Source organism: Danio rerio, chromosome 21 (genome assembly GCF_049306965.1).
Source record: "Danio rerio strain Tuebingen ecotype United States chromosome 21, GRCz12tu, whole genome shotgun sequence".
In the NCBI taxonomy this organism is placed as follows: Eukaryota; Metazoa; Chordata; class Actinopteri; order Cypriniformes; family Danionidae; genus Danio; species Danio rerio.
Genome location: NC_133196.1, coordinates 31,509,132 through 31,522,251, shown reverse-complemented (window position 1 = coordinate 31,522,251; position 13,120 = coordinate 31,509,132). Strand labels below are relative to the sequence as shown.

The 13,120-nt window shown below is 33.7% G+C and overlaps 1 protein-coding gene and 1 long non-coding RNA gene across 3 annotated transcripts in view; one reads left to right on the top strand and one right to left on the bottom strand.

The window, feature by feature from the left end:
• pygma (phosphorylase, glycogen, muscle A) overlaps nt 1-9,949 on the bottom strand; it is a 31,892-nt gene extending 21,943 nt beyond the window's left edge. Inside the window, 2 exon segments of the mRNA NM_001020628.1 lie at nt 2,202-2,303; nt 9,640-9,949. Of these exon segments, the coding sequence (NP_001018464.1) occupies nt 2,202-2,303; nt 9,640-9,882 (345 nt within the window). The 5' untranslated portion in view covers nt 9,883-9,949.
• On the top strand, nt 4,496-7,322 carry LOC141380009 (uncharacterized). 2 transcript variants are annotated; one of them, XR_012397221.1, is made up of 5 exons: nt 4,496-4,548; nt 5,264-5,380; nt 5,473-5,514; nt 5,860-5,946; nt 6,331-7,322. It is a non-coding gene; the product is annotated as an uncharacterized lncRNA (long non-coding RNA). The 2 variants fall into 2 exon arrangements; XR_012397222.1 differs by having other exon boundaries at nt 5,860-5,990.
• Nucleotides 9,950-13,120: the final 3,171 nt, after the last annotated feature.

Sequence of the window (13,120 nt, the reverse complement as noted above, 5' to 3'; positions counted from 1 at the left end):
AAACGGTACATGAAAACGATGTACTGTATATTATATACTGTACTGCATATTTTCCCCCAATTTCTGTTTATCAGAGATATTTTTTCAACACATTTCTAAACATAATAGTTTTAATTACTCATTTCTAATAACTGATTTATTTTATCTTTGCCATGATGACAGTAAATATTTTACTAGATATTTTTCAAGACACTTCTTTACAGCTTAAAGTGACATTTAAAGGCTTAACTAGGTTAATTAGGTTAACTAGGCAGAATAGAGTAAACAGGCAAGTTACCGTATAACAATGAGTTTGTAGACTATCGAATAAAATATAGCTTAAAGGGGCTAATAATTTTGACCTTAAAATGTTTTTTAAAAAATTAAAAACTGATTTTATTCTAGCTGAAATAAAACAAATAAGATTTTCTCAAGAAGAAAAAATATTATCGGACATACTGTGGAAATTTGCTTGCTCTGTTAAACATAATTTGGGAAATATTTAAAAAATAAAAAAAAATCAAAGGGTGGCTAATAATTCTGATTTCAATTATATATATATTTTTTTTAAATGAATGTTGGAGGACATTTACGCATGGTTTAAAAAAAAATATTAAATTGTAATTAGTGATTGTGATTGAAAAGATTGTAATTGCCAATTTGTAATAAAAACCAGGAGAACAAAAATCTGAAGGAGATTGAACTATTCAGTTGGCTCAAAGTTAATAAAAAAGAAATATTTCAACGGATTAAGTAGTTTCCCTGTTTTGTTTATTATTTAGAATTGTTGTAACTCAATGTTTTAAATAATTTGATGAATTAAAAAATAAAAAGATCAATTATCAAAGTTTAAGTCATATTTATCACAATCATTAGCCTAATCACAATCTGCACTGCTGCATGTCTCAGAGTAATTAATGTATATTTAGTTACTGATATCTTAAGTAATTGAATGTTGCAGTGAAAGTGTTTTTAAAATTAAACATATTTTTAACCCATTGGCAGTGTGAGGTTAACTTTTATTCCTTGCTTTTTTTCTGAACATAAACTGATGTATTATGTAATAATAAACCACCAATTACATTTACGAAACCATTTTAATATATTATTTTGTCGTATGTTATTATTTAAATAGTGTCAAGTGAACTTAAAATATAATTGTTTTTCCCTGTTATTTTCAAAGTAGATGCATTTTATGATTGATAGTGGTATGTTTTAAAAAGTTTGTCAAAATGAAGACTTTTTGGTTATATACAGTAGATGTTCTTTATACTTTCAGATAAATGGCAAAGGGCAATGCACAGGGTTTCCATAATTTTTAAAACATCGTTTTTATTAAGCAGTAGAATCTGAAGCATAGTAGTGAGTACTCACTGCTCATGAGTACTTTTAAGTTTCTTCTTAAGTGGTTTTTGGACTGAAATTTTGGGAATTCTAGTCAAATGACATTTGTTGGATTCTAATAGTACTTTCACTAACATTGCTTCCACTCTATCAGTAATCTGAATCCTGAGTGGCCAAAAAGTGTCTCAAAAAATATCCTTAAGAGTCTTGATCCAACCCCAATTATACACACCTAAACCAGCTAATTACTGGGCATACAGGAAACTTCCAGGAAGGCGTGTTAAAGAAAGCTGGAGCTAAACTCTGCAGGACAGTGTCAGGACTGATGAGAACTCCTGATCCTAAGCAAGATATTAGTTTTATTCAGGGATCCCCACTCTAAACTAAATTTCCTGACTTTTCCCTGACCTTTACTGACAAAAAAGCTGCAATCACTGAATTTAGCACAAAATTAAGCAACTGATGCAAAATTTGGAGGAGATTTCAAGCACATTTGGAAACTTATTATAAAACATTTTTTTTTCCTCCAGTGTGTGATACCCATCATACACTTGGCACAGTGCTGTGCTTCTCCTTTGGTATTTGACCAGTTTTAGACACGTCATGCAATACACATACAGACAGATACAATTTAAATAAGGCTACACTTGTTGTATTAATCCCTAAAATTAGACATTTGAACATCTATTGTTGAAGAGAATTTAGGTTTTGCCTAATTTGACCATTTGGTTTCATTTATGTATCTCATAATAGTAGTATATGATGTATTCTTTATATAATTAAGATAGTGTTCCCTTTATACAAACTACAGAGAACAATGGATCTTCAGGTTCCCGATTCCATGACCCAAGGGAACCCTGTTTATTGTGTCGTCTTACCTGATAGGTGGCTTCATCACAAGCGTTCTCCAGTGCCAGGTTTACCATGGTGTTCTGCAAGGTACGACCCATGTAGAACTCCAGCGAGATGTAATAGACACGCTAACAAACACAAGAATGATAATAATCAACAAATTGAGAAATTTATGAGGAAAATGGCATTGTTTACATGTTGTGTACTTCAGTAGATTCATTTAGGGTTACCAAGTCAAGCTCCCCCCAGAGCTCCCTAACCGTGAGGACTATTTATAGACTTTATTAATACTTCCTGGCAGAGGGGTGGTTTAACACATGGCAATTTGATACCGTCCCTGTTGTAGCCTTTGACATTTTGGCTTTTCCTTTGGTGTTGGGTATGAAAAGCACAAGAGAGATGGAGACAGTGGAGGTAAGAGTGGGTGTGTGGAGGCACGACAGGCTGAAACAGACTAGTCAGAGATTGGGGAAGGTCACTGGTGTTATATAACACTGGCATTTTGACTCCAGCAAAAATAACCAGCATTGAGGTCGCTAGCAAAGGTTACAGAGTGTGTAATGCTATTCTGTAAAGCAGCTAATGAAGAATGCCTGAGTGTAGAGCAATGTGCTGCTGATGTTAAACAGATTCAACTATAACAATAATGGGTAAACCACACATTACTGCCCGCACCGACTTTATAGAATACAAAGTGTTGGTTTCTTATCCACAGCCTGATCACTTTAGCAAGATAATGGACATCAGTCTTAAGTAGGCCCACACGGAATCTGCGCACGCAGAATTCCGCAGATTTTAAGCCATCATTAATTCTGTTTATTTACTTGAGTAAATGTGTGTAAATCTGTATTTATTCCGTTTTTTTAAATTAATTAAAGTAATATTATTGACTAATATGAAAATGTTAATCAAATTTATGTACAATGCAGTTTGTAGTCATATTTTCATATTTGTATTTTAGTAGAGATATTATATGAGAGACATGCTTTGATTACCAAATAAAGTGAATCTAATTGGATTTGCATTTTAAACATTAAATAAAAGTTAAAAGGGTATTACTTTCTATTTCATATATTAAGGTTTTAGTTATAATTCTCCCAAAATCATTCCGCAGAAATCCGACTTTTACCAAAATTCTCCGCAGAAATAGCAAAAAACGTCTGCAAATTCCGTCTGGCCCTAGTCTTAAGTAAGTAATTAATGTATATTTATAGTACATTTATTGTGTATTTCCATACACCCAAAGTGATTTACAATCGAATAAGGATGTCTCTCCACACCACCACTATATTAAATCAAAACTAATCAAGCCTATGCTTATTACCAATGTCCTCTTAAAGCAACAGTATGGAAATCAGACGATGATAGTGTATGGAGATCTCAGAATATGTCCAGGTAATTCTATATGAGATTTTATGTAAAGCCATCTGTAAAGTCTTTACTTCTTATGTCACCTCTTCTTCCCATATAAGTTTCCACAGTGACCTTTCTTATAGGGGCAACTTTTGACCTTTATATCGTAGACACCTCTTTCATCCAGGGATTCAGATTAGACTGGAGAGTATAAGGTCAAGGATGCTGAGCTGTGGTTTCATCTCCTGTCTTCCCATTTAGATTTTGATGCCTTGAATACTGACACCTTCTTGTTAAACTGTTTCTGCTGCACTGTTAGACATTTCTGTAAATTACACAGTTATTTACTGTATTTCACCCAGTGTAATACTGCAAATTCCTTTTACGGTAAATAACTGTATTTACCGTTGCATTATGGGAATTTAGTGTGACGTCGAACAACATATACAGTGATGTACTGTATTTGTAAAAATTCGTGTATTATACTGTATTTTCCACAACTGCTTCAACGCCACCTTGCGGCGATTCGACTACTCTGCACCACATTTTGCCTGAGGACCCTGGAGCAATTCTGGAGGACAATTTATTAGTGTGCCTGAAGAACATACTGGATTTAACAAACTTTACTATGGAAAGCTGAGGCAGTGATTCATTTTACAGAATGTTTTGTGGACGAGAATAGAACAAAGTAAAGTATAAAGTTGGCTATTATTATTTTCTCTGGCTTGGCGTTATTTCGCCCATTTGAGAAATATATCATCTATTAAGATGTTACCTTTATTTAATTTATTACATTAACACTACTATTACTTTAAATAAGACTGTTTATGACTATTAGCCATTGTTCTCGTCATATCTTTTTATTTATTTACATAGGAACCGTTGTTGCAGCGGGTTTTGGTTTAGGAGGGAACCAGAGGTATGCAGACAGTTTTGGAGGACACTTAGCATGAGACAACGGTCCGGCAGAGAGTGTTTTCCCCCAGAAGAATATGAATGAAAGACCATCAAATAATCCAGGTAAAAGCGCGTCTGTCTGTGCTGACAACACTCGACATTGATTTGAGCACCTCTATTAGCATATGTTTGCTCGGCAACATTAGCTGAAGCGATCTTAAAATGGTAATGTTAACTGTTAGCTAAACTGAGCTAAGTTTATACTGAATTGGACTCAAACTCATTTTAACGTGCAACGTTTAACTTATATTGATTTATACTATATATATTAGATGTTGTGAACTTATTTTTCTCTGGTTTAGAGTAACTTATATCGTTAGCTTGAGAAAATAACATCGCGACGTAACCTATAAGAACGTTAACGTAAATCTACAATATGCATAGAGGTAAAGTTGGTTTTATATTCGCACATTCGTTCATTTAGAAGACTCTAACGTTATACTGTTTACCATGTTACTTTGAATATTCGATCAGAATTAGCATGCCAGTATGACTTGAAATCAACATTAACACTGTTTATTTGACCGTGAGCATGTTGTACTTTGATAGTCGTTAGCTGCTAAAATGATTTCACTATTTAGAGTTTGCAAATAATACTTTTATGAAATTAAATTATTAAGGGGGAAGTCTGAATCTGCTAATATAAAACCAACTTTACCTCTATGCATTATGCTAATAACCACCTTTTTGCTATTTATTGTTTGCTAATTATTTTTTTATCACAACTCTTGACATTTGGTTTAACATAATTGTTACCATTATATTTTTTTCTGTTTAGATATGGCACGAGCACAGCACCAGGTTTTGTCTGAAGAAACAAACAGCATTTCGGAGGAACATCTTGATCAGCACAGCCTTATGCTTAAAAAATAAGCAAGACCAGTAAGCAACCAAGGTAAACAAATAAAAAAAAAGTTGTGTGGAGGTTGTGGATTGTAGCATGGTATTCTTATCTGTATTTTTGGCTTTTTTATGGTTTCAATATAGAATACTGGGAACTTGCCTGTGCAAACTGGACCTCATACAACAGTAAGTACTGTACATCTATTTGTTTCTCAATATAGTAACGTTACTTTTAATACAAAATGTGTCACATGTTTAGTTGCTAGCTAAATAAAAAATCTTTTTCCCTTTTTTATTAAACCATTTAGTAGGGTTTTTTTTCATCTTTGTTTATAATATTTTTGAGCAGATTGAGGTCTGTCATGGGTCAGACATTTCAAAATACAATAATTAGTATTGGGATACATGCATTTGTCTATGTATTAAATGTCTTTTTCCCCATTTCATGTTGCCTAAATATTTTGTAATATTAAATAATAAATATTATTATATTAAATAAAATAATAAAAATTTTTGTATAAATAATTCCAGAGGATGAAACAAAATGCACAGCAACAACCAGAGTGAGCCAGAAGAAGGCAGGAGAAGTAGTGAAGAGAATGACAACCATGAACAACAGTGAGTTATCCTTCTTTCACCAGCTAACTGAGAACTTGGATTAGGTGAGACACTCTCAATAGTTGTATCAGTATTCAGTCTGTTTTAGTTTATTAGGAATACATAAAACAAATTGTCTAATCTGTCCTGCTGTGAATCAACCCATCACAAATGCTACAATGTTTTTGTAAAACCTTGTTGGGGAAAAAAATTAACAGGACATTCTGGTTAGTTATCTTTTAAACATGGTAGTGAGCAGGTTATGAGCAGGAGCCAGTTGCTCAGTACCAGCTGAAAACTAGCCCAACCTAGCTGCCATGCTTCAAAATAATTAACCAGTATATGATTAATTTTTTTTAAACAAGCTTCTTCTATGCTTATGTTAGTCTGTTTGTCCTTATCCAGAGTTCTTCATAATCCTGGACTGGGCCAAATCCTGACCAGATGCTGTGGTGGTCATGGAGGAGTGAATCCTAAAAGACACACGTGATCAATGAGTTTCCGCATTGATCCAATGGGCCAGCCTGACCACCCACTGGTGAACTTTCAAGCCTCCGGTGCCTAGACTGCGGCCTTGCACAAGTTTGGCTAGAGGAGAACTGGTCGTGCCCAACTGAGCCTGGTTTCACTCAAGGGCTTTTATTCTACACTTTCGTCAGTTGGTGAAGTTTCTTCCATGCCACTGTCGCCACTCGTTCACTTGGCTACGATTGGTGGATCGGTGGATTTGCTCTTCAGTGTTTGGACTTTCAGCAGTGACATTTACTGCTTCAATTCTGAAAACTGGACTGAAGCAGCTTCAATTTACAAGAACTTCTATGTTAAGCTGCTTTGACATCATTGATCTACATTGTAAAAGTGCAATAGAAATAAAGATGAATTGCATTTGAATATGTGAATTCAGACCTTGTTGAGCATTTGACACCAGAATTAGTAATATTTTAAAGTTGTGTTGTTTCTGAGTCGGCTAATAGTTACAAATATTTATTTTTCCAACAATATGCAATTCAGAAGTTTAAATTTTTATTGTACATGTATGTTCTAGTGCTTTGTGTGATTTATTTATTTTTAATGTGTTGATTTTATTGCTTAATGTAATTGTCACACATTTTCCTTAAATGCTTTAAGCATTATTAATGTTTTAAAGAATGGAATATTTTGTAATTGTGTCTGGTTTAATGTCAGTAGTACTTAGTACAATTGGTTTTTTTTTCTCAACAATATGCAGGTCAGACACTTAAATTAGATTTGTACATGTATGTTAATGTGCTTTTTCATTTTCAATGTTTTTTTTCTTAAAATAAAATATTTTGAATGATTGAAATGTAATGTTTTTACACATTTTTAAGCTTGTTTTAAGCATCTCCAATGTTTTAAATAAAGAGTGTTTATTTTGTTAATATTTTGTAGTTGTGTCTTTTTTAGGTCTATAGTATTAAAATAATATTAATAAAATTATATTATAAAATATTTAGGACAAAATTAAAAGGTTTACAGTAGCTAACTGTTAACTTAGGTTTTTACAGTAGTTAACCATTTTCAGACACTACGGTAACATGCTGTAAACGGATTTACAGTTGTATACTGTAAATCTAAAATACAGTAACTTACTGGCAACAGTGTTGCCAGTAAGTTACTGTAAAAACCCTTTGAAATGTCTAACAGTGTGCTTAATTCTTCATATACCTGTTAAAAAAACATTGCAAGGCCTGTCTTGTGATGAGACTACAGAAAGTCCTTGGTGACATGGGCCTACTCAGATTGATAAATAATCCACCCAATTACATGAAATATATATATATATATATATATATATATATATATATATATATATATATATATATATATATATATATATATATTATTATTATTATTATATTATTATTATTTTTTTACATATTATTTAAAAGTAATAAGATCCTGGGGAGCGATCATTATGACTGTAAGACAGACCGATTGGTCACTACCCACTGTATGCACCTACTGTACCATATCTGTAATCCTGTTTAGAGCTTATTGATCGAATGTCCCATCACATTTAAATGTCATTAGAAAACAATGCATTATCGTCATTTCCAGTGCAACCAGATCTCAAATATCCTTTAGCAAATTACAGTAGCTTGTAATGCTACCCTACAGTATAAGGATTATGCAAGATCGTCTTGTTTTGTTTAGTTTGTCATTATTTTCATCAATAACTCCTGCTCTAAATTAAATTTAAGGGATCTTTGGTAGCGTTGTCGCTTCACAGCAAGAAGGTTGCTGGTTTGAGCCTGGGCTGTGTCAGTTGGCATTTCTATGTGGAGTTTGCATGTTCTCCCCGTGTTTGCATGGGTTTACTTCGGGTGCTCCGCATCCGCTGCGTAAAACATATGCTGGATAAGTTGGCAGTTCATTCCACTGTGGGGACCCCAGATTAATAAAGGGACTAAGCCGAAAAAGAAAATGAATGAATGATCTTTGGTAATCTTTGGTAAAGCTGTAAACCAAAAAACAAGTATTGTACTTGTTTGTTTCGTCTCAACCTGAAACAATTATACTAATAATTTCCAACTTGAGACCATTTTTTATTTTTCAATTTAGGTGTAAATTTTTGATTCATTTATTGGTCCTTTTTCCATTTTAGCCAAAAATCAATTATGCTATTTTTAATATATACAGTTATGTACAGTAATATCTAGCTTTAGCTTGATAGACAATACCGTAATTTCCAACCTCTTTCACCAATGTCCATGCGCTTTAAAGTTTGTAGTCTCTAAAATGATGTAAAATGGATTTAATTAAAATCACATTAATGCAATATACAGCAAAAGTTAAACTAAACATGTCATTAATTGCTTTGTTTAATGTAATGAAAAAAAAGAGAACTGCATTATTTACCATCCAAAAGTTGTAGACATGCATATGTACATGTTATGCCAAATTAGGACCTGCATTTTTTAACTGCAAATTTTGCCGTTGGGTTTTTGATCTGTAATTGAATCCCTGTTATAAAATGTATATAATTTTAGATGGTGATGATTCCAATCTATTTGAATAGCTAGCAGTGAAGAAGGGTCACAAAAGGTCAACATGTTGCATGTGGTCTCTGCACAAATGCAGCGTTATTAAAGATGCACTAAATGATGTTATTTTTAATAGTTCAGTTCTCATGGGTGGATTTTAACCAAAAATCAAGGTAAGTGGCAGCTTATGGCCTCAAGAAAACTGAGGCCCCCATATAAAAACTTAGAAGTATAAAGTATACCAACAAATTATATATAACATCATTTTCTATCATATTTTGTAAGATGAGGATCTAAAAACAAATAAGTTTGTTTATTAAATTACAAATGTGTCCCCCACCCTCAATCATGGAGCAGTCCAGCAGTCAAATCAGGTAAAGATTTCATTTTTGTTATATCATTTATAGTTGTGAATCCATTTTAAGAAAACAAATCATTTACATTTATTACAAGATGCTTTAAATGTTTATTATTATTTTGCATTAATACAAAATTCAAAAATGGACATTATAAAAGTGATATAAGAATAAAAACTGCCAAATAAACCAATTATGAATGAATTAAAGTTCAAAAAGTGCATTTTAGAACTTTTAGGCCCCATGGCTGGAATAGCTTAGGGCCCCCAAATCACCAAATCCGCCCTTGTCTGTTATGATGCAGTGTCATGCATGGACTTGCTTTTGCTTTAGCTCGACATGCATGAACTTACTTTGGGGTCTTTCTCGTAATAACTCTGCTGTGTTCTGATCCATCTGCCTACCAAGTGGTCTCTGACTGTGTGCGCGAGCGCAAAATAATAATCCCGTTTGGTTGAAACGTTCCTGTCCTTCACCAGCGTGAAATGCAGGTGGCGATTGAAGTTTGTCTTTAAGTCTGCCACATTCTCCACACCGGCGAGCCCCCTCACAGAAATCTGCTTCTTCCTGTCGTGGTCTGACAGTGGTTTGGACATGGTGACAGCAGACTCGTCTTTGGTTCAGGTAAGTGGTTTAACACCAGACCGCACACAGAAGCACCCCATTCTCCGCTGACGGCTCTGCCTATTTAAAGTTACCCTCATGAATATTAATGACGGGGCGGGGTCGACCTGCAGCGCCACACCTATTACGCTTATATAACAAGTAGTTAACGCGATTATACAAGAGGAAATGGTGTTTCTTTTTTTACGTAGGTGCGATATATATATATATATATATTGGAAGTGTACATTTCTTTAAAAAATCCTAATTATGAGTTGAACTACAACTCCTACCAGGCTGCAGAGCTCGAGCTCGACCCCAAGACATTAATAGCCACCATGACCCAGCGAAAAGGCCATGATATTTGAACGGTATGTGGCTCACATAATTGGATATAACAGCTGAGCAGACCACATCTATTCTCCGTCTTGTTGAATGAATGGATCTGATCATTCAAAGCAAAATGTGTTATATGTAATTTATTACACACACTCATTAGATTCTTCCACCCAGGAACCAACAAATCCAATATTCATCCAGTCATACATTAAAATGAGCATCTTTGATAAGATTGCACAACGTGTATTACACCATACACAATTATATAACTGGAATAGTGTGCTTTTTGCAATATATTCGCCTTAAAAGTAGACAGCACAACAAAAAAACGTAAGATAACATAAGATGTGCTGTTTTTTTTTTTTTGTCTAAGTTTATTAGTTTCTTCATTGCAGCTAATAATAACCATCGAATTTATTTATTAGCATAATAGATAATTATTTTTTTTTGAGAAATCCTCAAAAATATTTATTGATTAACATAATAATAATTAAACTTTTTTTGTTATTTTATTTAGTGCATTTCTTTGCAAATGTTTATTTCCACTGCACCATGATTTAAATTCTATATTGTACATTATTTCTGTTAAGTGACAAGACTTTTGTCTTGATGACATGATCATATTTTATTTTGGTGAAATAAGCATAATCTGGATGCATTTGCCTTTCATATCAGCCACCTCTTATGATCAACTAGAAGTCAAGTTGTTATTTGTTGTTCCTAAAACTTAGGCAGCAAGTCTTTTGTCAGGTAGTGTATTTTGCCTTTACTTCATCACGCAAAGGGTTTAGCTTACAACATTGTTTTGAAACATAGTTTATATTAAATTAGATCATAAGTATTTATAATTCATAAATCGCCTAACTTGTTTAAAAGAAAGACTTGGATTAACTGTATGGTTTAATTGGTTCTCATAATAAACAATTAACAAGAAAATCAAATAAGTTTTACCATAATAAGTAAATAAGTAGTTAATAATAATTAAGTAAAGAAAATACAATAAATAGCATTTTTAGAATTTCTGGCCTACTGGTGGTTTGTTACTTGAACCTAGAATTGGTGCAGTTGCGAGGTACACACCTAACCCCACCCTTGAGTGCATTGTGTCTAGTATCAAATGGTGCTCGCTGCAGAGCCATTTGAGGAGAGCTGAGCTCCAGCGAGGGGGAGCTTAAGCTTGATCTCCACCTTTTTTGCACTTCTTCTACGAGTGATGTCACTGGGGGTAGGGTTAGGGGTGGGGTTGGTGTACGCATTAAAACAGCTTACAGGAGGAGGAGCGACAGCTCATGCTCCCCCTCACTGGAGCTCAGCTCTCCTCAAAAGGCTCTGCAGCGAGCACCCTCTCTCTAGAATTGCATCTCTGAGATATGCAGTCTCAGTTTGCAAATCCAAGTCTTTATCCAGATACTATTGGATAACCAGGTGTGTATGTTTTAAAGTGTCCTTTTTTTAAAATGTATAATAAAAACATAGGTATGTATATATTGTTTTATTTAAGTGCCCTTGAATAGTTTTTGGAATTATAGAATTTATTTTTAATTAAAAAAAAATGACAGTCCACTCTTTATCTTTCAACCCTTTTGACGCAGGTTATTGGCATTTCTGGGTTTTTAATTCAGGCATCAGCAGCAGTGGGAAACGAGACTGTTTGACACATTGCGGCCACTGAGAGGAGCCAACACAGCACTGTGAATTATGGGTAAATCTTGAGCCTTTTTTTATCAAAACTTTTTCTTGCCAGTTTAAGCAAACACAATCACCTGCTAGAGATCACAGTCATCCTTAGTTATTTTTAAAACTCCTATAGTTAAAAACTCCTTATAAGCAAAAATTCCAAAAGTTTTATTGTATATGTTCTCATTTAGTGTATTTATACTTAAGTACAGTTCTTATCTTATACAGAAGAAGTACACTGTAAAAAAAGGAGGGTGTCCCCACGAAAATCTCAAGAATTGTGTTTTAGCACATTTTATATAAGTAGTTGTGTAGTGGCATAGTAGGTAGTTTTGTCGCCTCACTGCAAGAAGGTCGCTAGTTCGAACCTCGGCTGGGTCAGTTGGCGTTTCTGTGTGGAGTTTGTATATTCACCCTGCATTCACGTGGTTTTTCTCTGGGTGCTCCGGTTTCCCCCACAGTCCAGAGACATGCTGTACCGGTGAATTGGGTAGGCTAAATGTCCGTAGTGTATGAGTGTGAATGGATATTTCCCATAGATGGGTTGCAGCTGGAAGGGCATCCGCTGCGTAAAAAACGTGTGCTGGATAAGTTGGCAGTTCATTCCGTTGTGGTGACCCCGGGTTAATAAAGGGGCTGAGCCGAAAAAGAAAATGACTGAATGAATATAAAAACACTAATATACTGTATTATTTGAAGATAAAAACTTAGAATGAATTCCATTTACAAAAGAAACAGTGAAGGTGATGTAATTTCTTATTTTATGAATTTCAAATAAATGCTGTTCATTTTAACTTTAGATCAAATGTATCAAATTACACTTAATAATATTATTTCAGTCCTTTGCAATGAATTATTTCTCAGTTTCATATTCTCCTTTTTGAATAAATTAGTCTTAATTAACCATGTTTAAAAACTCAATACAAAAATAGATCTCATATTTTCTTTCACCTTTTTTAGTGTGAAAAAATAAGTGTTAAAACATTACCAATGTTACTGATGGAATGTTAACTGGATAAAATATACATAAAATCATATTGTACTTCATCTTGTTATTCTAGGCAATATTACTGTTTTTATGTTTTGCAGAGAATGAAGAAAGTGTTACTTAAGGCAAGATGCTGTGGACAAAAAAAGCATCTTTTTTGCATATTTTTGTTTTTCATAAAGCACATTATCATTCAAATGTAACATCCAAATTACACTTTTAAGTGT